Source organism: Phyllopteryx taeniolatus, chromosome 23 (genome assembly GCF_024500385.1).
Source record: "Phyllopteryx taeniolatus isolate TA_2022b chromosome 23, UOR_Ptae_1.2, whole genome shotgun sequence".
Taxonomy (NCBI): domain Eukaryota; kingdom Metazoa; phylum Chordata; class Actinopteri; order Syngnathiformes; family Syngnathidae; genus Phyllopteryx; species Phyllopteryx taeniolatus.
In genome coordinates this window covers 6,561,344-6,583,892 of record NC_084524.1, presented here as the reverse complement: position 1 = coordinate 6,583,892, position 22,549 = coordinate 6,561,344, and the positions used below count along the sequence as shown (strand labels likewise).

At 45.4% G+C, this 22,549-nt stretch overlaps 1 protein-coding gene across 8 annotated transcripts; it reads left to right on the top strand.

Annotated features, from left to right (window-relative positions):
• The first annotated feature begins 1,682 nt into the window (after positions 1–1,682).
• On the top strand, positions 1,683–20,704 carry LOC133472480 (inactive ubiquitin carboxyl-terminal hydrolase 53). 8 transcript variants are annotated; one of them, XM_061763327.1, is made up of 17 exons: positions 1,684–2,026; positions 6,223–6,730; positions 8,280–8,372; positions 8,447–8,581; positions 9,312–9,422; positions 9,809–9,891; positions 9,973–10,057; positions 10,574–10,720; positions 11,428–11,577; positions 13,132–13,288; positions 13,604–13,753; positions 14,440–14,580; positions 15,212–15,983; positions 16,244–16,302; positions 18,984–19,038; positions 19,107–19,741; positions 19,817–20,704. In XM_061763327.1, the coding sequence occupies exons 2-17, from the start codon at positions 6,587–6,589 to the stop codon at positions 19,894–19,896; spliced, it is 2,997 nt and encodes a 998-aa protein (XP_061619311.1). In that variant the 5' UTR covers positions 1,684–2,026; positions 6,223–6,586; the 3' UTR covers positions 19,897–20,704. The 8 variants fall into 8 exon arrangements, with proteins under 8 accessions (XP_061619315.1, XP_061619311.1, XP_061619310.1 ...); XM_061763326.1 differs by having other exon boundaries at positions 6,219–6,730; XM_061763328.1 differs by lacking the exon at positions 1,684–2,026 and adding an exon at positions 2,029–2,149 and having other exon boundaries at positions 6,219–6,730.
• The last annotated feature ends 1,845 nt before the right edge of the window (positions 20,705–22,549 follow it).

Sequence of the window (22,549 nt, the reverse complement as noted above, 5' to 3'; positions counted from 1 at the left end):
CGCGTTATCGCCACGCTCCGAAACTTGCAATTATTTCGAAGGGAAACGTTATATACGTCCTGCAGGGAAATGCGCGGAAGGAAACCCTTCGGTCTCTTCAACGGAGTCCTTTCAAGTACTTCCTGGGGAAAGACTGGACCGGGCTGATACATTGTGACCCCCCTCACCGCACGCACGCTAAATCATCGTAGGCGGTTTCCTTTCGCCTTGATTTACTTGAAAGTGGATATACACCACTTGCACAATGCAAAGGGATCCAATACAAGCGCTGTATGGCACATTTTGCATTTAAAACGCTCCCTTTTGATGGACACTATCAGAGAATTTCACGATGTTTTTAACATTGGGGAATATCCGTATCTGAAATCGAATGTGACTGATTTTCTAGTGATAAGTCGGTCAACGAAATGGAAAACAGTACAAGTGGAAAGCAACATTATTATTAAAATTAATAAAATGATTTAATTATTAAAATTATTCAAACAATTGAAAACTATACCACAAAAACTCTAAAAATATACTATACTACACAGTATATAAGGAATACACATTTCACAAATCTATATAATTATTCTGCATAAAAGTGCCATGGCACACTAGTTAAAGAATGAATAGAATAATAAATAAAATTACAAATGTCACGTTATATTCAAAAGTGCGGTGAGCTGCGAGGTATGAAAAATAAAACAAAATATATTTGTTCTCCGTAATAGAAAGACAAAAAAAATAATTGTGTGTTGGGTTGTGAACACAAAGCAATTATTATGCATGAAAAATATATTATAAAAAATTGTTAAAGTAAAAGAATAATGTAAAAAAAACACAAATTATTTATAAAGTGAAAGAAATGTGTGTTTAGTGTTGTGTGTTGTGCTAAAAATATGAATATGTGCTGTATTGGGATGCACAAAACACAATGAATAAATATTTTAAATAATAATAAGATTACTCTGCTGAGATTTGTGTGATTGTATAAGCATTGTATAGAAATATAGAAAAAAATGCCTGAAATATATAAAACACAAGAGAAAATAAACAATTACATGATAGTAAAGTCATTATAGTATATTCAAATAAAAATAATAACTAACATGACTAATACATAAATACATAATAATACATAAAAATATATTCTGCACATAAATAAAATGTAAAAGAAAATCTATTAAAGTGAAACACTATTGAATGCATGCTGTGTTGGGCAGCACAGCGCTGCAGCTAATAAATAAATCGATAAAAAAAAAATACAAATAGGATCAACAAGACCACACACAGTACAGTACAGTTCAAAGTGTGTTGGTCTTTAATTGTGCGTCCTTTTGATTTGTTTGCTTTTATGTAACAGGATCTCGCAGATGGCGTTTGGCTCACGAGAGCCTGACGTCACTTTTGCCTCCGCTGTCCTGTGCTCCCTGTTAAAAAAATAAAAAAAAAAAAATAAATATATATATAAATACAACAAAATATGTAACTGTGCCATGGCCAGTCAATATTATTCGCTGACACGCTACTGGTGCGGAAATAGAAAATGTGTGCGCCTCCGGTGGCGCAATATGCAGTTGCGTGTACGCGTGTGCACACGTGTATACGCGTACATGCGTGTAGTAGTATGCGCTGCAGTAAACAGAGTTGAGGGAAGGGGGCGGCGACTTGAACGCCTCTTCTCGGGGGAAAAAAAAAACATCTCTGTTCCGACTAGTTCAGGTGCCCAAAGAAACAAAAGTGGACGCGTTCGCTTGTGCTGTGCCTCCTCGTCCGGGGGACTACCGCCCCCTCCATTTACCTACCCGAGCCTTTTAGAACAAATTCGCTTCAAATTGGACTCCCCGAACGGGATTATTTGTCACAAGAAGAATTTTGGAGGTGAAAACAAGGGACGGAAGTTTGCGGCGTTTTTTCCCCCCCCTCACGTCGTATCCCTTCTTCCCGGTTCCTCCTCCCACTTTTCAATTTCGCAACTCTTTATTTTTTTTGTTTTGTTAAGACGTCCCAGCACACGTGGCGCTATTTTTGCGCTATCTACTAGGTGAGTGATTCGATTTTATCTCGTCTTTTTATTTTAAATGTTTTAAATCTCACTTCTGCGGCGGGGAAATGTACCTGAACGCAACACAGGTAAGCGGAAGAACCAGGAAGTCAGCTCGACCAGGTATATAACGTTTATTAAACAAAGGAGCTTTAAAAAAAGTACACTATACATTTGTAAATTAAAAGAAAAAGCAACATAAACCTTCGTCTTGCCATAAAAAGTTTGTTGCTTGCCTGTACATAAAAAAAGCTCCCCTGTCGTATGTGTCGACAGCTAGCTAGCAAAGTATCCATTCCACAAGTATTAAAATGGGTAGTCGGGGCCATCAAAAAATTACAAAATAAACACCCGAAATGTACTTTTCAAGGGTGCTTTAAAGCAATCATCCTCGTTACTGGTTAATAAGGACAATTAGATATGAATACAATGGCGTTCCAACAAAACACCCAGGTGTGTCCCTTTGGGCTAAAGTGCTGAACGAAGCTTCACAGCGACTTTATCAATTCGGTGACAAATGAGCTTCTAGCAATATATATGAATACAATATTAAATAATCTTTTTGTTGTTGTTGAAGTAACAGCAAAATATTCTTCTTTTGTTTACAAATTTCCCTCCCACATCGTGTGTTGACAGTAAGCAATGTGTTTTATTCGTCAAGTATTAAAATAACTAGTCAATGCCAAAATTGATAAAAAAAATCTTTTTACACTTGCTTTAAAAAAAATAAAATAAAAATAACTAGAATGCTTGAAATGTGGATAAAATGGACGCAGCTAGGTGTCATTTAGGCTAAACTAGCTGTCGATAGCGTAACGGTACTTTCGTAGTGCGCACATCCGCCTCACAGTCCGGCGGTTCTGGGTTCGAATCTCGGATCTGGTCATCCTGTGTGGAGTTCATGTGTTCTTCCACCGTCCAAAAGATGCATGTTAGGTTCATTGAATACTTTTAAGTATGAGTCTGAATGATTTTTTATTTGTTTATTTTTTTTGGTCTATATGTCTCCAAGCTCACCCCTGACCCTTAGGGCAAATCAAAATAGCTTTAAATCTTAGTTGGCTTATTCACCAAAACCACTGAATGTTTTTTTCCCCCTCCCATTGTTGTACCGCTCATCGTTAATTACGCAACTGTGGTCGAGTTGGAGGCATGCCGAAGAACCTGTTTTGTGTCCTGGTTTGCCCAGCCAGGACACTGTAAGTGTGTCAAAAGTCTGCGGCATGACGCTGAAACGGCATGAAATAGGGAGCTACTGGGGTAAATGTCATTACAAGTCATTCTTCATGTTTTAACCAATGCAACCCAGCTATTTACGGGGCACCTGGTTGACTAAAGTGCACAGCAGTGAGAAAAGCAAGCCGTAAAGTGCGGATGATGCCCTGGCAATTGCCAAAACATCATAGCATGAAATCCACTTTCTTCATCTTTTTCTTCTTGCGGCAAAAAGTAAGTAAATAAATAAAATGACGTTGTCGTTTGGTGACCCAGAAAATATTTGTCAAATTCCAAACTGGAAGACCACACTTGAGAAGTTCCATTGTATCTAGGTTATGCTCCATGCAGCTGCATTCTCTGCTTTATGCAATTTTTATTTTTATTTATTTTTTTATTATTGACTGACAAGTATTGGTTTGTTTACAGGTTAACTTGAATAATTAGCTTAAATGAGTATTCCCAAATCGGTATTTTGCCTTTTTAATTATTCAGCATTTACATTTAAGAGAGATTCATTCTCTTAAGTTGGTTGGACTTGTTTCCTGTTTAATTTATGTTTGACCATAATGAATTATGTTTCTCATTAAGCAAAAAGGAAAGCAAAGTTCTGCTCCCACTTGCACATTGTTGGAGAGGGAAGTGTTGGATCCTGGAACTTGTGCTTTTGTTTTTGTTTGGTCCTTGTTTCCTCTGCCGGACAACAGTGAGGAATAACGGGTGAGTCAGTGCCCCGCGGGTGATCCGTTCTGTTCCACGGGCCCGCATGTGGCATTGTTGTCCAAAAGGCTTGAAAACCACATTCTCAGTCTGTCGGGAATTGTCGGTCATTCTTAGAATCCGCGTTAAAGACAACAATGCCCATTGGGTCCGATTCCGATACAGTCATCGGGAATTCCTGCCTGCTGTGCAAAAGCAGACGTTCCTAATGGGCTCGTCCATCAGTCGATCAAATGCCCATGACTTGGCGCCAAGCATTGGACTCCCTCGGCCCCGTCCGCACTTGCTGATGCGCCTCTCTGCGTGATTGCTCCGAGGTGCTAGCTTGTGCATTTTCTGAAATGACCGGGGAGAAAGAAGCTCTGGACTTATTTTTATCATTTTTTTGGCTTGACAAGCCTGGCCGAACCTTTTTATTTACAGACTTCCGGATTTTCTCTACTGCCTTAATGGAAACAGAACAAATCATATTTGCTTATAAAACTGGGCAGCATGGAGTATTCCTTGCTTCATATTCCTTTTTGGTTGTGTGCAGCGTGTTAAGATGGCTTTAATTCCCTTTATCAGCTGTGGAGAAAAACCCAAGTATCTCCAAAATATCCTTAAAAAGTTGGCCCATACTCTCGACCCTGCATTATACTTGTAATGTTTGCTTGATTGTTCAATTTCCTTTTATTCATTTGTGTGTGTGTGTTCTGATCTAGCTGATGCAGTGACCCAATTTCCACACCGGGATCAATGGTTTCCTTTTTTATTGCGTGTTAAGTAGACTGCTCTCGATCTGTCAGCGTTCCATGAGTCAGTACGCCAGTGGGGAAAATGTTATTTGAAAGGAGAGAAAATGATCCTTTCTGGCTGACGAGCTGTCAGTCATTTCAAACTGGATAAACGGACGGGTCCTTTTGGCTTCTTGTAAACTTTTATTTGGAGCATCAAAATGATAGGCAACGCTTTTTCATACAACCCCTTTTGGACCTCTTGTTGGTTTTTAGTGATGCCGTTCGCGTCCAGTAGTGGGGAGACTGCGGCGCTTTCCACTCTGACCTGAATCTAATCTGAAAAACTTGCGGCTCTTGAGCAACGCTGAGCTTAAGCGATTGCTTTGGAATCCTGTTGCCATGGAGGCCAACTGCAAAGTACAGGCCCACAACCTCGTTGTTTTAATTGAATTGCGCCAGGGTGATGACTGTAAACGCAGCATATAAGTACTAAACTCTAATGGCCCCTTAAGTGTTCCATGGTTGCCATTTTGTCATCTGTCCAGGATTCCTAAAATTCCACAATGGCAGATGTTGTCTGACTTGTTTTGGCTGAAACCTCGCGGTAAAGGTTAAACTTTGTGCTTAAACATGTTGATTCACTATTGGCTTAAATAGTACTTTCTTATGTTGTTCATGTTCTTAACACATTCACTGCCATTGACGGCTTTAGAAGTCAAATATCCATGTTAACTGGGAAGGCTGGGAGTGAATGAGTTAAATATTTGTCATTTTGGAGTGGCACAAGCATCTATCAAAATGTGCTTCTCGGGGCATCGAGTCATCTAATAACAGCCACTGGCACACTCAGCACAAACTTATTCATTTATCAAACCTCTCAAAAGTTTTCATCCGTGCATGGAAACGTGTAACTTGGAGAAAATGTAGGTATTTTAGAGCTCTGGCACGCAACACCCCACGGAGAGAAAATACTCTCAATTCATGCTAATTAAAAATAATAATGAAAAAAAAAGGGGTCAGGCTGGTATTGTTTTGTAGTTTTCTCATAAGAGAACAACAATAAAGTAGGATTTGATAGGCATAAAAAAAAAAAAAAGCATGCGTTGCGTGTTGGCTATTCTTCATTCAGCTTAGTAAATGTGTTACATACACCAGGAGATAAATGAGTGACGATAATGAGATTCAATTGGTTACATGCTCTAGCTCCTGTTTGTCCATTTTTATTTGTATGTTTTGTTGGTCACTGCGCAATGAAAGGCCTGTGGAAATAAGCGGACGTGAATGCACCGCGCGCTCCAACTCGACCTTGGCCTCTGTTTTAAGGGCTGTTCGTAAAAGTTAATGTGCAAGCTTTGTTGACTTTCCTTAAAAATGTTCAGTTAAGCCGGTGGAGTGGGGAACATTTTTCCAATTTTGAAAAGGCCTCTTTCCATGTCGCCATACTACATTCATGAACAAATGTGACAAATGTTAATGTGTGTACGACATTCCAGGTCAGGTTGTGAAATCCGAATGACCTCATTGTTATTGTGTCTCAGACAGAAGCTGAACGTGGATTCAAGTGGATTAAAATTTATTTTTATTTGTTATTTTTTTTGCACCTTCGACGAACTACTGAATATCCTCGGCAGCATCGCAAATATGTGGCGAGATGAGGCCTCTGTGGTTCGAAGGCATCTCATCTGTGGACCAGTAAACCTCACACACTTACTCCTTGGATTATAGTTCCCCCTCTCATGGGCACAATACATGGACTAGTGGCCCATGTGTAGCAGGGCATCATCTGCAGCTCGTGGGATCACATAGCCCTTGACTTTTTTTTGGGGGGTCAGATTACTCCTCCAAGAGGCGAAGGGACCGCCCGCCTCGGTTGTCTCCCCTCAAAGCCGTCGACCCCCGTTACCTGATGGCGTTGCTCAGGTTGTTCAGGAAGCCGGGGGGCAATCTGGGGAAGTCCTACCAGCCCGGAAGCATGCTGTCTCTGGCCCCCACCAAAGGACTGCTGAACGAGCCGGGCCAGAACAGCTGCTTTCTCAACAGCGCCGTGCAGGTACGACTTTTACTTGTTCTTTGCCGCTTGCGCGATAAAATTCAGCTGGCTGGCATTTAGCCACGTCTGCAATTCCCAACCACTGTGCCACGACATATTAGTGTGCGGGGTGAGATCATCCCATTTCACTTAAAACAGGAGTGTCAAACAAATTTTTGTCACAGGCCACATCATAGTTATGACTTCCCTCAGAAGGCCTCTATGACTGTGAACCCATATAAATGAAAGATTACCTCATATACTGTAATTACATACAGTATACACAACACATTGATGAATGAACCAGTTGGAAAATCAGAAGCCTGTAAAAACATGTTTTTCTACTATTACATTTCTTTTCAAAGGGGGAACAAAATTAGCAATTTTGATTTGGTTTCGCGGCCGGATCTGGCCCCCCGGGCCACCAGTTTGACACCTGTGACTGAAAAGTATTGATTTATTACGAATAAAGTATCTTTGTGCATTCATCAATGCCAGTGGCTTTGTACAGTGACAGACTGAACAATGACATGCTTTTCCATTACAGAGCAGAAGTTGTTCACCCACCTGTTGCCCTTCACACGACACAATACTACCGTTTGCGTTTTTACTAATTTTAAGACTAAATAGAGATGAGCACTATTTCAGTTCACAGTATTCCCTCGCTATATCACGCTTCACTTTTTGTGACTTCACTGGGTCGCAGATATTTTTTTTTAACGCACTTACATCGCAGATTATTCGCTATATTGCTGGGTTTTGCGGCGATCATTTTTCCATGTGTACTCTTCCTGCAGAGGAATAAGCCGGAGCCAGGAGGAATGAGTGCGTCAAAGACGCAACGTTCAAAAGTTTGGGATCATTTGACACTTAGTAAAAGAAGCAAAAGTGCAATGTGAACCACAACAGCACGTGTACGGTCGCACCAAAGTGATCAACGACGGAATACTTTAGACTTTCTGTGACGTTTTTGTTGTTGTTGTTGTTTTGGAGTGGTGTGCCGTCAGATTTTTGCCCATGTCAAAATTGTACCTCTGCTCAGTCAAGTTTGGGAAACGCTGAATTTAGATGACGTCAGAAAAGTGATACTCGGGTGTCAAACTTGTCACACCTGTGCCAGAATTACGCCATTCCCTGAAACTATGACACTCCCTCCACTCTGGTAATGCTTGAAAAGGCTATTCTTCTCTATAGACATTTTGGGTTGGTATTTTTATACCAAAGCTGTACAAAGCCCCCCCCCCCCCCCGGACTTGTCAAGAAGTTTTACATCTTAGTCACCCCCCTGAGTTGGTCAGTTCCTTTCTCGAGCGATGTATTAATACACTTGGTTGCCTCGTCTGACTGTTTGGGGTGTTGGCTGCCGCGTGGTCTTGTGGTTTTCCAGTCAGCAGCCCTGCAGTGAGGTCAACCTCCAACTCTGCGTGACTCACATGGGGTGAGGCGGCAGATGAGCTGGTGGGAGATGAGCACACTCCTCCTCGTTTCTCATCTGGAGGACCTTGAAAATGAAAATGCAAAACATTTTATTATTATGATTCTTTTTTTTTGTGTGTGTTCATTTCTGTAGGTCCTGTGGCATCTTGACATCTTCCGACGCAGCTTGAGGCAGCTACCTGGCCACTTCTGTTTAGGAGAGTCGTGCATCTTTTGCGCATTAAAGGTATGGTGCTTTTCAGCGTACGGCGTTTTCCTGTTTTGTCTGCATCACCGACCGCCATTCATCTTCCTCCTCAGGGCATATTCTCCCAGTTCCAGCACAGTCGGGAGCGCGCGCTGCCATCAGACAACCTGCGTCACGCCTTGGCGGAGACCTTTAAGGACGAGCAGCGCTTCCAGCTGGGCTTCATGGACGATGCCGCCGAGTGCTTTGTAAGTTCCTGTGGCAACCCGGGCGAGCCCTCGGGCGGGAGAGCGGCGTAATGGGAGAGTGCATTTGTGTGTGTACCCCAACAAACTGTTTGGCGAGGTCACACAAAAGAGCTTCTTACCTCTCCCATCAAACCCCTGCTGCTTTGGTCAAATGGGTTTAACTCGTGAGCCTAATGGCATGTGTTTGAACCGCAGGAACTAGTTTTTACACCCCCCCTCCCCCGGTCTGGTGCCTATTTGAGGTAGGCACTTATTTGCTTGTTTCACCAAAAATGATCACTGTTTAATGTAACATTACATAGCTTAGCAATATGCCATGACGAACACTATTTGAGAGAATGAAGTAGTTTTATTTTTTTCCCCCCTCTAAAGGTTATGTAGCAAAGTTGTCTTTTCAGGAAAACCTTAATTGACCACAGATCTTTACCCTTCAACTCTTGGCGGCAGTTGCACGCCACTGGAGAATTTATGCACAGCCAGTGTCAGATTAACTGGCTGTGACGCTGTAAACCTCCGAAGGCATGCCATGCCGTCTTTAATATTTTATCACATCGAGGCCTGAGAACACCTGAGTCGCCGGGCGCTAGTCTTTTCTGCTTTGAAACCTTGTGTCTAAAATTGAGCTTCCTCTGTCCTGTTTTGAGCTGTGAGAAAAGAACAAGTGAAAGGACAGTCTCTCTTGCCATGGCTTTTGTTGTTGTTGTCAGTTGATAGTTGATGTGTGTGCCAGGAAAATATACTGGAGAGGATCCACCTGCACATCGTGCCTGAAGAGACTGACGCGTGCACCTCAAAGTCTTGCATCACCCATCAGAAGTTTGCCATGTCGCTTTACGAGCAGGTCAGTGGGATGTCATTTTTTTTCGATGCCGCGTCCCGCGCTCGCAACGCACACGCATGAATCAACGTCTGAGACTGTGCCAGTCCAATCCGTCATGTTCCGATAGCAGGCGGCCTCCGTGGACTAAGGCAGGTTTGATTGTGTTCAGGTTCTTCAATGCAGCATCAGCAGAAGCTGGTAAATCACAGATGTGTGTGTGTGTGTGTGTGCGTGTAACTGGACACACACACACACACACCACTGGGCCTTGCTTGATGCTGACTTGCAGTACCAGACCAGTTCGAGCTCATAATGATATACAAGAGAAAAAATAAAACTGTACATAATAAAATTGACAGGGCAATGATGCAAGTTTTTGGTCACTTCATTTCTCTCCCTGTCTGCAGTCAGTGTGCCGTAGCTGCGGGGCATCCTCTGACCCGCTGCCGTTTATAGAGCTGGTGCATTACGTCTCCACCACTGCACTCTGGTAAAGCGGCGGCAACATGAACGCCCCCGCCGCTCGTCGCCGTCTGCCTCGCTCGTCTTGTTTGACCCTCCTCCTTTTCAGCCAACAGACGTTTCAGCGCAAGGACGATTCCTTTGGAGAAGTGTTACAAGCGGCGTGTACAGTCGGAGACCTTCGTAACTGTCCCGTAAGCGTCTTATTTGCAGTGCTGCGGTGCAAATAAGGCCGCCTCCTGTGACCTAGCCGAGCGAGTGTTCGGTTGTCCTGCACAATTTGGTCAGCAGTGTGGCTGTTAGCGGGCTCTCGATAGCTGTTATTTGCACACTGTGCATTGGCAATTTGTGTGAGCTCATTGTGTGTGTGTCGCGGGAAATGAAAGTAATTTCACTTAATTGGACCGAAGATTATTTATTTAAAACAGGTATTGTATATTTGTTGATCTATCTATGCAATTGTTGCCATACATACGACAGAATAAGTTATGGCTTCCTGCCAGTGCATCAGCTTTGTGTAAACTAAACTGGCGGGCCCATGCACTGAGAAGTAAATTTGTGAGGAAATTGAAACAAGATCATCATTAATTCAGTAAAACGTCTAGACTGAAGATTAGGAAACTGCCGTATGCTGTAGTGACTGGCCAGTTTTGGAAACAGTGTGTGAGCATTGAGGAATCTATTTTGTTTTGTCCCCTTCCCCGCTGTAGAGCAAATGCGGCCAGAGGATTCGGATCAGGCGTGTCCTCATGAACTCCCCGGAGATCGTCACCATCGGCTTCGTGTGGGATTCGGACCAGTCGGACCTGACTGAGGACGTGATCCGCTCGCTGGGGCCTCACCTCAGCCTGTCTGCGGTGAGCGCCGCTGACACTACACACGCCGCAGTCCCAACTCCCCACAAGGGGCTCGCGTCTGTTGTCATCTCCGGCCGTTGCGTAAGCAGTCGCTGCCCCGTCGGGGTCTCCCTACTCCACTGATCAAAAAGCTCCCGCTCGCCTGTGTCAACCGGTTCAAATCCCCTCCCCGCCAGACGGGCTGAAGAGCCACTGGCCAGTAGTCCAGCACTGCTGGAAATCAAACCGGGGGTGGGCTCCTTACACGTTACATAACTTCTCCACTGAAGTGTTCAGTGTGTTTATTTGACGGCCCTCCCCTCTCACATGGTTCTCGAGCTCTCGCCACAAAAGCCTCAATTCATTTGGAAGTGTTTAATGTGACATTAGTGGGTGTTAAAGGCAGACCCGCCACCGCCGCCCCAATTGTTTGCAATCTATTGTTCGCAAGGGTGAGAACTGGCTGTGCAGGAAGCACATGAGGCACAAACAAAACCTCTTTCTTGTGACGCTGGTGCCTTTCCCCCTGGAAATTTCTCTATTAGTGTTTAAGGCCAGTGGTCCCCAACAATTTTAGACAGGTTTCATGCAGCGCAATATTTGGACGGACCAGCATAGAAAGTAGACCAGTACCCGTCGGCAGCCCAGCGTTTGTTTTGGGCCGTCCAGTTCTACTCTTTCATCTTTTTCCAGTTGCGATTGAAAGCGGCTGCTTGTTGTGTGCGCAGCTTTTCTACAGGGTGACCGACGAGCACGCCAAGAAGGGCGAGCTGCTGCTGGTGGGGATGATCTGCTACTCCAGCCGCCACTACTGTGCCTTCGCCTACCACACCAAGTCCTCCAAGTGGGTCTTCTTCGACGACGCCACCGTGAAAGAGGTGACTAAAGCACTCAATCGTGCACGAAACAAACATAACTACATTCAATAATAGTATATTATTTTACCCCATGTGTGTAAAAGAAACAATAAATACTATTTTATGTCCACCTCGATACGCACTATGCAGAGGCTCAGGCTGCTGCCAAGTCCGCACAATCCTAATTTGGAGCAGCGCCAAACTGTCCATAGATGCAGATAACCTCCAAAGTTCAACTCATTCTGTGACTTTCAGACTCGTACGTATAATGTGGAAAAGGCAATTCCTAACTTTGATAAAAGTGGTATTATAAAACACTTTCGAATAACGGAGAGCTATGCCCTTTGTATTGCGCAGCGAGACACTTTCCAGTGTCTGTAGTTTCCATTTCCTCTTCTGCATCGCTACAAACCCTCGAGCAAAACAGCAGCAAGGATAAGCGGCAATAAGGAGCGCATCGATCGCTCTTTGCGCTGATTAGACCCCCCCCCCCCCCCCCCCAATCTTCCATTGTGAACCTGCGCAGTTTTAGGGCTATTCACAATGCTGACTTGCTGCATGGGTGTCGACAAAATTACCACGAGTTAGAAAAAGAATTGATTGTCTCACATCCTCGCTGCAAAGTCCCAGGTACGGCGTGTCTCTGTGTCAGTCCATAGGCAGCTTTGTGCTGTGTGTGCAACTGCCAACCAATCGCCCGCCTGCCTGCTTTCACCCACCCACCCCGACTCAGACGGACGAGCAAAGTCCATACCCGGATTTCCGTGAATCCCTGAATCCCTGCTGCTAATAAATGGATTGTTTGTGTGTCTAAGGGTTTTAAAGGCTGCTCTCCTCCACACTGCATGTTTCTATAGCAGGTGTGCAATAGGGTTTGGATCAGTGCTCGTTGTAGATCTGTTTTGTTGTAAATAGACTTTGGTGTGTTTTTGGTTGAGTGGTTTGGGTCAGTGTGACCTGCAGCTGAGTCCAAGATTCTTGACAATGTGCAACGCATTTTGCTTCAGATTTCATCGCACGCTGCACAGAGTCAAGCCGCCCTGTGACAGATACAGCATAACACGTCCAGGCTATAAGCGAGCATGCTCTTTTTTTTCAAATCATAGCTTTTCGCCGTATACTTAATAAATTCCACTCTCATCAGTTTCAAGAACATGAGAGCACCAACCATGTCTCTTCGACTCAGACTTCCTTGCATTTGCTTTATTTATATTTTCACTTCCATTCTTCCTGCTCTCCCCATCGTCTCTCCTCTGTAGTCTTCATTTGCGTAATTAAGAAGCACACGGGCATCTGTTAGCCCGCAGCTTGCCTCTGTGGCGCCTGTGCGGCAGCACCTTGACGAAGCCGCGCTAATGTGATTGTGCCATGTGCTCGCCAATTGGACTCCGAGGTGGGGTTCACCCCCCCGCCCCCATTTTATTTTCAGTTACGCTTTGGCTTCTGTTCCGAGATCTGCTGGTGCTCACAGGTTTAGTCGTCATGTGGGGAGGGGGGGGGGGGGGGGGGGTTCTTGTGCTTTGTTTCGTTCGAATGACCACATGCTGTCCTTTCATCCTCCTGTTCTACCTGTAGGTTGGCTCCAGGTGGAAAGATGTGGTCAGCAAATGTATTAAAGGTCACTTCCAGCCTCTACTGCTTTTTTACGCCAACCCGAACGGCAGCGCCATCGCGGCACAGGACGCGTCACAGCACAACCTGAGCCAAACGCAGTACCCTGAGAATGGAGAAGGCAAGACATGCAGAATGATAAGAGATGCAATGATAGATATGTTTGGGGGGAAAAAAAAAAAAAAAAAAAAAGTCTTTTGCATGTTAAGCAGATCGTGCAGGCGCGAGAGAGCAACATCTCGCTCCTGGATTATACACCCCAGGATTTGTGTGCTTGGGGAGGTTTTATCCCCTTTTAAAGATCCTCCTCAAAACCCTCAATGCTGGCCGTAGCCCAGCTCCGAGCCGGGTGGCAGCGGGTCTGACGAGGCCAGTGACTAAACCAACGCGTTTTCATCAGTGCCAAAACATCAATTCCATCTTCTTTCTCGCTTAGGTTTGACATCTCCACTTTCGTCGCCCAAGAAGCTGGAACTGACCAAGGAGAATCTGAATGCTCTGCTGGGTCTTCCAGCCTCATTAAAACAGAAAACCCCTTCCACCTTTAGCCACAACAGTGCCCATACTAGTGGAGGACGGGGCGCAGGTAAATTTATAGGATATTTGAATAAAATGTGTGTCCACGTGAATTCACACAATTGGAACCTAGGAAAGTCCATCCATTGTCTTCCGCTTATCCGAGGTCGGGTCGGGGGGTGGGGGGGGCAGTAGCTTTCGCAGGGAAGCCCAGACTTCCCTCTCCCCAGGCACTTCCTCCAGCTCTTCCGAGGGCATCCCAAGGCGTTGCCAGGCAAGCCGAGAGACGTAGTCACACTCACACACCAGCTCGGGCTCCTTCCCTGCCAGAGAGGTGACATTCCACATCCCTAGAGCCAGTTTCTGTAGGCGGGGATCGGATCGCCAAGGTCCCCGCCTTTGGCCACCGCCCAGCCCACCCTACCCCTATGGCCCCTCCCAAAGGCGGTGAGCCTATGGGAAGGGGGACCCACGTTACCCTTTTGGGCTGTGCCCGGCCGGGCCCCATAGGCCACCAGGATCTCGCCTTAGAGCCCCACCTCCAGGCCTGGCTCCAGAGGGGGGCCCACTTAGGAAAGTCAATTTATATAAAAGAAACTATGATAAATGGAGGAAAAGGGGAATGCATCAGAAAAAAAAAGCACAAGTAATGACTAATAACCTGTTAAAATGTCAAACAGCTCTTATAATTGCACTCCAGCATTTACTCTCGTACGCAAATACATGACTTAATATTATACATTTTGTGTTTGATAGTGAAAATTGGCGCCAGTGATCCCAAGCGTAAATTCCGAGAGATTGTCAGGGAAGCTGCGCAGCGAGCCAGCGGAGTGGCGCATCCAGTCGGAAGAGACTCTGATCCAAGCGGTCAGCGCCGGCCGGAATCACGCTACACAGGTCGGCTTCACGTACAGCCTTGCACATGTGACGCTGCGCACAAAACACGCAACGGGGAGAATTCCCCGGCTTTTACGACACACGAGCGCGGCCCTTTTCTCCCATTCTGCGGGCCTTACGTAAGCAGCGGTTAGGGAGCGACGTGTCAGAAAGGGGATTAACTGCTGACGTCCGTATGAGCTTGCTTTCATCCCGCTCGCTCTGAGTTAGAACTCACTGATTCTCCTCTTCACCGCCGACAAACAAAACACACAGCACATTCATATCCCTCTTGTAATATTTTAGTATTCCGGTGGATATTGCATGCTATATTGCTTGAAAAGTAGCTGAGGTGATGACTTTGTGTCCTGGGAATACACGTTTTCAACATCTATACAGGTTGAATTGTGGCGGGGGGGGGGTTGGAATTGGACTCTGGTTGGCTGTAATTTAAACCGTTTGCTGTCGTTTGTGGCCTTCCTCAACTTCCTCGTCAATCTGCTGTGTTCTTTGTCAGAACATCGCATGCGGAATTACTTAATCTTATCGCTTGTATACTCGGAACATGGCGCACACCTGCATACGAGCTACAAAAGGAGGAAATCGAGAGTGCTACTTCAACTGTGACATTATGTATTTTATTCCCACACAGATCCGGGTCAAGACCGCGTCTACTCGCGCTCTGCCTCCCCCCCGGAAAACGGTTTCAAGCAACACATAGAGCCTCGTCTGTACAGCAGCCAGGGTAAAGGTACCACGCGGAATGACCGCCCGCCCCAACTCAGCACCAGGCCTTCTCACAACACCCTTCGCACCAGCTCGAGGGTTCGCGTGTTACCCAGCGTGCCCGTAGTGAGAAGCGCTCACGACAGCAGGAAATCGGACACCAACGGCTACGACACCGACAGCAGCCAGGGCTCTCGCGGGCGTCCCGGCAGTGCGGGGAACGGTCGAAGCAGATCCAGTCGTCCCTGGAAGCCCATGCGAGAGGCGCTCAACGTGGACAGCGTGTTAAGCGGCGATGCCGATGCAGCCAGCCCGGAGCGGCGGCAGCAAAGCCCGCGGCGACGGCCCAGCGGCAAGTCGCCGACGCGGGAGCGAGACTGGGAGGCGATGTGGGGTGGGCGGGAGGAGCGCAAGCCCAAGAGCCTCATGACCATTTACGAGGACGACCAGAGGCACGACAGCGGCAGCAGCCGCGGCTCGCCCGACTCGCTCGGCCGGGGCGGCTACATTGACAAGGACAGGTCGAAGGGCACGGCCACTCTGAAAGTCTACAACGACAACTGGAAGTTCCAGCGCACGGAATCCGGCTACGAGAGCAGCGACAGAATTAGCAATAGCTCCGCAAATCTGGACTCACCCGTTGTGGAGAACTTTCCGCCCAAAGAACTACGGCCCATACCTGAGCTGCAGCTGAGCCGGTAAACCGACACATTCATTCCACCTATGGCCTCTGAACCGCTGTTGTGTCAGAGCCAGAAGCTACGCATGAGCTGCATTTGTTGTGCGCGCACAAATCAGCGTTAGCCGCACACAGGTGGTGAAGTGCCGCCTCCACAAGTGAAAATACAATCCATGCTTTTACTTCTCGTTTTTATTATTTGCAAAACGGAATAACATATCTCCTTTTAACGTTAAAATCGGCACACACAATTAATGCTCTGCACTTGGTTGCCTTTAGGGATCAATTCCCTCCGAGAGGAAGTGATGACAACGTATTGCCCGCTACCTTTTCCACCGGTAAGTATAAAAAAAAAAAGAAAAAAAAAAGTTGAGAATATTTCCAATATGATTTCCCAAAAAATCAAATTTTTTTGCCCTTATAGCCTCATGCTATAATGAGACAAATTGATTGGATTTATTGTCCCTGCTGTTGTCTAAAGGTCACTGTCTGATTGGAATAATAATTGAAACAAAGTTGAGGAATACCACGTTTTATCTCACCGATGTAAAAACAGTAATTCCCTTAACAGGAACGCTGAGTTAAGGTTGAATAAGAGGCGGGTGGTGGTGGTGGCGGCGGTGATGATGAGTGAGCTTGTAAGGGCCGCCCAGCTGTGCTCAGCCGGGCAGAAAATGCCGCGGCCGGGCCTGTCAGAAGGTGGTATTCAGAAGGGGGAGGCCAACAAACTGCAGGCATGTTTATTGCCAGGTCATGGCGAGTTTCAAACTAAAGCACAAAAACAAACTGCGTTACCTCTGCCGAGAATGTTTTCGTCAGGGTAGGATGACGGAAAAAGGTCATTGCATACTCTTTGTTTTGAGTTTCAGGTGGATTGAATACAAGTAGTGAGCTGGGAAGCTTGAACCTCTCCACTTGAAGCTTGTTGAACTCGTTTGAGCTCCTGCGACAGCTGTGATGTTCCGGGAGAGCGACGCAACTTGTTTGGCCGTGGTTTCTGTTTATTCAAACGCTCTAAATTGTCCATAGGTGTGAATGTGAATGGATGTTTGTCGACATGTGCCCTGTGATTGACTGCCAACCGAACCAAAGTTAGTTCACTTTGTGACCTTACTGATAGGCGGTATAGAAAATGGATGGATTATTCCATATGGTGGCCTCGTCCCCTTCCCCCAGCCACATTCCATTTGTGGAAAATCTCAAATATTGACAAGCTTGCAGTTTATGTGGCCAAAGTCAGTTTGGCCAGCACGCAGTCTGGCGCCCGCCACAGGTTCCCGTCCAAAATCCTTGCGAAAAGCCCCCCTGGCGAGTGGCGAGGGGAGGTAATGCGAGACAAAATGTCGACCGGAGGCTCGCAGATGGTGTTGCGGACATCCGGTGTAAAAGGTGTGGTTTGGACTCTGCTAAATCATCCTTGGCCGCTCCAGCAACTCCTCATCGGGAGTCCATAGAAACACACTGGAGAGGCCGTTACCGCTGCCGTTTGCACTTGACCGTGCGACCCGCCAGCCCTCGTGCGTGACACAAATATTGTTGTCACGAATTTGAACCCACGGGCCGATCTGATGGATTCCCTCGCCTCGCTCTTTGCATAATTGTCTGCCCTTGAGTTCGCGTGCCGAGGCCGAGCATGAATTATGGCTGCCCCCCGGCGGGACATTTTCGCGTACAAACGGTGGACGTGGAACACGAGCCCCCCCGCCGACTTTGAAATTATTTTTTCCACCACATAGAGATGTTTTATGCTGCTTCTCAGTCTCCAGCTGAGATGTGTGTCCGCGCGGCATCTCTTTTATTTTGAAGAAGGATCACAGATCAGCAGCCTCAAATTGTGAATTGCCACATGGACTTAGCGGCTTAAAAACGCAATAGCGTTGTGGAGAGAGTGTAATTGCATGCCAGCACAAAGGATTTACCCTCTAATGCTTTGAGAGAGCGAGCGAGTGTGCTGACGCGCCGCAGATGGCGGCTCGCTGCCTTCATTCCGTCCGTTTGGTCGGCTGCTCTTGTGGATCACGCGCACCTTTTCCGACTTTGCTCGGTTGATACCACCATCTGCGTTAGGCCACTAGACAAAAACTGTGAGGCCACTGCAGTCCCGATAGAGTTCACCCCCCCCCCAGATGAGGAGGTCAGGACCCTGCAGTTGGCCATTGCCAAATTCATCCAAACTCTGAATTTGGCAGAGGGCGAGTGACGTTACTACAATAAAAAATAAAATAAAAATAGTTTGATGCTCTGTATGAAATCTGGGCCTGTTTAGTTCATCATACAATTGTGTTGTTTAAATAGCAACAGTTTTGATACACAGGTTAATTGTGTCTTTTACCCAGCAAGTGAATGAGGATTTCATTTACTGCCTGTCACTAGATGATGCTGGTCGAGCTAACCGAACAAACATCTATTATTTGTAGTACATTAATTACATTTTCGGACCAGTTGAATGAAGTTTGATCAGATCCCCCGATACACGGGATGACCGTTCTGTATGCATGGTTTAAATTTGGTTGCTATCGGACAAAATTCGACCTTCAATTCATCAAACCAAAATGCGGACATGGAACGATGGGCTCGGGGCCTCATTAAAAGGGAGTCAGCCAACTCCTGATGGGTTAAGGAATTGATTAAGAGGTATATGTATGAGCCTCCCAAATCTCTTTTCACGAGTTTGCTCCGACTTGTAAATCCGCCGCAGTTCTTTATTAGCTCCAAGCTAGCAGCGTCTGGTTCTGGCGCCAGATCCCCTCGGAGGGCCCGGGCTCTTTGGCCGGACCAGACGGTCTGAGCGCCACCCCCCCGCGCCCCCCGAGGACGTACTGCCAGACAAGCCGCTCTGATACTTCCGCTCCCAGCACAGAGCCTCGTGGTGAACCCTGTTAGATAACACGGCGAAAACATCATCACGTAGCCCCCGTTCCGAAGATAAAGCCGTGACAGATGTCCACTGGCTTTATTTTGGGCCATTTGGTACTGGAGCTAACATCTGGGAGTTTTTTTTTTTTTTTTTTTGGTCCAGGTGAAGAAGGGAGAAAGTCCCCGGACCTGCGTGACTCAAACAAGCTTTTACAGAGGTAAATAATTGAAATGTTTTGACGTGAATCCGCACAGGTGTCAACAGGATGCTTTGTTTTTGTCATAGAAAACGAGCCTTCCGATACACTCCCGGAGTCTTACAAACCAATGGCCCCGACAGCGAAAGAGAAGATAACACCGATAGTCCGGCGAGCCCGGTGCCGCCTTACTTGACGAAGACCAGCAGTTCTGAGTGGATCAGCTCGGACGACCTCGCCGGACCATTCTCTGAACATGAGGACTCACCCCCTCCGCTTCCCCCCAAACCCTTTGGTCGCGATCACGCCGACCCGTCGGAACCGCCGGAAATACCGGCCCGTCGGCCCCAAAGCGCCACGCCCGCGCTCTCGCACAACACCCTGATCCGCTGGATCGAGACACCCGCCGAGCGCAGGCTCTCATCTGACGGCGGCTCCGGCAGGTCCTCGGACCACGACCGCAACGACCTGTCGGCCGGCGAGAGCGAAGAGAGGCCCCCCGGCCGAGAAGACGCGGACTCCCCCGACGTGGTTCTGCCCACCACTTACTTCTCCGTGGATAACTGCATGACAGACACTTATCGGGCCAAATACCACAAGAGGCCCGCCTTGTACATGAGAGCCGAGGAGCACACGTCTTCAGGGGAGAGCGACGTGGACGCCAGAGGACTTCCCGTTTCCAATGCTGAGCCGTCAGAACTCCCCGCTGACCGACCGCAAGCAGGTACCCCAAAAAAGTGCAGTTTTGACTTCAACGTAAACGTTGGCCTTTCCGTCTTATTTCTCTTCTTTCTTACAGGCTATTCCGCTTCTAGCAAGCCCGTAGCAAAGTGGAACCCGGTGACCCCGAAAGGACTCGATGAGCACGGGTTCGTGTAGGTGGAGCAAAAGCAACAACAAGCCTGTGACGGGATGCCAAAACAACAACAACAACAAACCAATCGCTATGCATTACGACTGTTGTACAGTTTGAATGTCTTGAACACGAATGTGGCAGCCGAGCAGATTACTCCTGAGAGCAAGATTGCATATTGAATTTGCACAACCAGAAGGGTACCGAAAAAGGCGTCCTCTTTTCACGGTTATCGAGTCAAGACGACGCTGACTACTGAGTGAGTTTGTACTGTCCTGGCACATTAATGGATCCTAGGGATCCGTGGAAATGGGTACACCCACAAAAGTGTGTGTGTACTGCGACACTCCAGAGCAGGGTTTCTCTAACGTAGGGGTGAGACCCAAAATGGGCCGAAGTGATAATCAGGTTTGAATATCTTCTTCCTGTCTGTTAGGTTAATAATAAAGGCCGGCACATCAAGCCTCCTTAGGTGACTGGTAATTCATGCTTATTAGTAAGTATGTGGCACAAACAAAGTCTTAGCACTGGATGACACTCCTTACTGTAAAAACCTTTTTTTTTTTTTTTTGTAGCAAAACACAAGCATTTTATTCTAGGTAGGTGTTGTCATAATATAATGTAAATATATGTACTATTTGTTCATGGCTCAAAGTTCAATAAATGACGCAGTGCCTTTTTGTATTTTTTTTTTTTATTGTAGTGTGAAAACAAGGTTTGGATCAAATGTAATTTGTAAAAAACAAAACAAACAAAAAAAAATGTTCAAGAGTTTTTACATTTTTTTTTATTGATCACCAGTTGTTGAGTCAAATAAAGTTCTGATTAACCTTGCTTATATTTGAATATTTGTTTGAGTAAATTAAAAAGCAAAGTTCCGACAACTCCCAGCCACCAATGTTCACATAATGTTTTGCTGCCATCTGCTGTTACCAGACCCCAATTACACCCAAACATAATTTTGCTTTTAATTTCTGTCATCAAAGAAACGCTTGTTGCACTAAACTATCATTTGATTTAAATTTGTCGTCAATGTTTTTAACCTTGTTCACACGCGTCACGTTTTTATTCTTTTATTTTGAGTATTAACATACCGTTGGTACGCAACACAAATCCTGTCCTTATTGCCAAAGAAATTAAAAGTTAAGAATTATTATACTGCGCATGCGTTGTATTGTCCAACTACTGTATTTCCGGTCCACCTGACGCATTAGTGGCGGAATTTCCCAGCACAAATAAACGCGTCTTGTGATTACTCCCCAATTGCAACCTGTGTTCGGTACAATTGTGAAGTTTCGACTGGGGAGGTAGTTAGACCATGTGCTTGATATTATTTAAGAATTATAATTATTATGGATGTTTTGTGTATGGTTTTGCAACAAATGCAGTACTCAGAAAAGCTTGATACACTACAGTCCAAGGCCCTGAGTTCAGGTAAGTGGCCAACTTCGTTGGCAATTGCTCTCGGGGAGAAAGGGTCAAGATAACTTTCGTGAGGCTTGGCCATTGTGGTTAAAATGGAGTTTAAAACAAATAAATAAATAAATAAATAAAATATATATATATCAGAATCAGAATCATCTTTATTTGCCAAGTATGTCCAAAACACACAAGGAATTTGTCTCCGGTAGTTGGAGCCGCTCTAGTACAACAGACAGTCAATTTACAGAACACTTTGGAGACATAAAGACATTGACAAAAAACAATTGTGCAAAAAGATGCAGAGTCCTCTAGCACTTAGAGCAGTTCGAATGACTAATATTGCAATAGTCCGGTGCAATGACCATTGAGCAAAGGGTGCTGAGACTTCAAGGAGTGTATGCGGTTTAAAGTGACGAGTAGTGCAATAATCTGGGACAATGTTGGTTGTGCAAATGTTACAGATACTCTTCAATCAGTGTGCAAATTGTGCAAATATATATATATATATTCAATTTATAAATGTTTAATTTAATTTTTTTGTTTTTATAATTTATTGTAATTTTGTGTTTTAATTGTAGTTGAAGTATCTGAGGCGTGCAATATTTTTTTCTGCCGGAAGCAGCAGTGTACAATGTAGTCCCTTGTTTGGGAACTCATATGACAATATAAAAGGTAACAATGAATAGATCATGATTAATATTATTTTGAAGTATTTGTGATAAACTTTTGTACTAATAGAGTTTGTTTGGTCCCCAGTTGGAAGCAATTAAAGTTAAAAACGCCAATGAGGCCTTTTCGGTTAAATTGGTCTTTTTTTTTTTTTTTTTTTTTTTTTGCGCTGGGTGTTAAATGTTTTTTTCTTTGTGAATACAGGATGATTGCAGAAACAAAGGCAAGGGGTTACATTTCATACTTTTGTGAAAATTGGAGTTAGAACACTTGCTGTGTGTGTTAAATTGTGATTAAAACAGATGAAACAATTGTAGTGCATGTATAATATTTTCCCCCAAAAGAATGTGTATAGCATGTTTTAGCTTTTCTCTTTGCTAGGTTTAATATATTATTCTCGACAGTGTAAATAAAATAAGGTCATCCTTTAAATATATATATATATATTTTTATACTTGTATAAAACAAAAACAAAGGGTCTGTTTAAACCACATAACAGGAGGGTTACAAGCTTTATTTCAGTAGAGCGCCATCTGCTGGATGTGAATAAAATCAATACCTTTTAGTGAAGTACCCTAATATAAAAAT

What these genes read in the sequence shown, in the direction of transcription:
- LOC133472480 (XM_061763327.1), top strand. Translation starts at nt 6,587, where the DNA reads ATGGCGTTGCTCAGGTTGTTCAGGAAGCCGGGGGGCAATCTGGGGAAG. An exon ending in GCATCTTTTGCGCATTAAAG is followed by an intron (nt 8,373 to 8,446) that starts GTATGGTGCTTT and finishes CTTCCTCCTCAG; the next exon opens with GGCATATTCTCCCAGTTCCA. An exon ending in ACGACGCCACCGTGAAAGAG is followed by an intron (nt 11,578 to 13,131) that starts GTGACTAAAGCA and finishes TTCTACCTGTAG; the next exon opens with GTTGGCTCCAGGTGGAAAGA.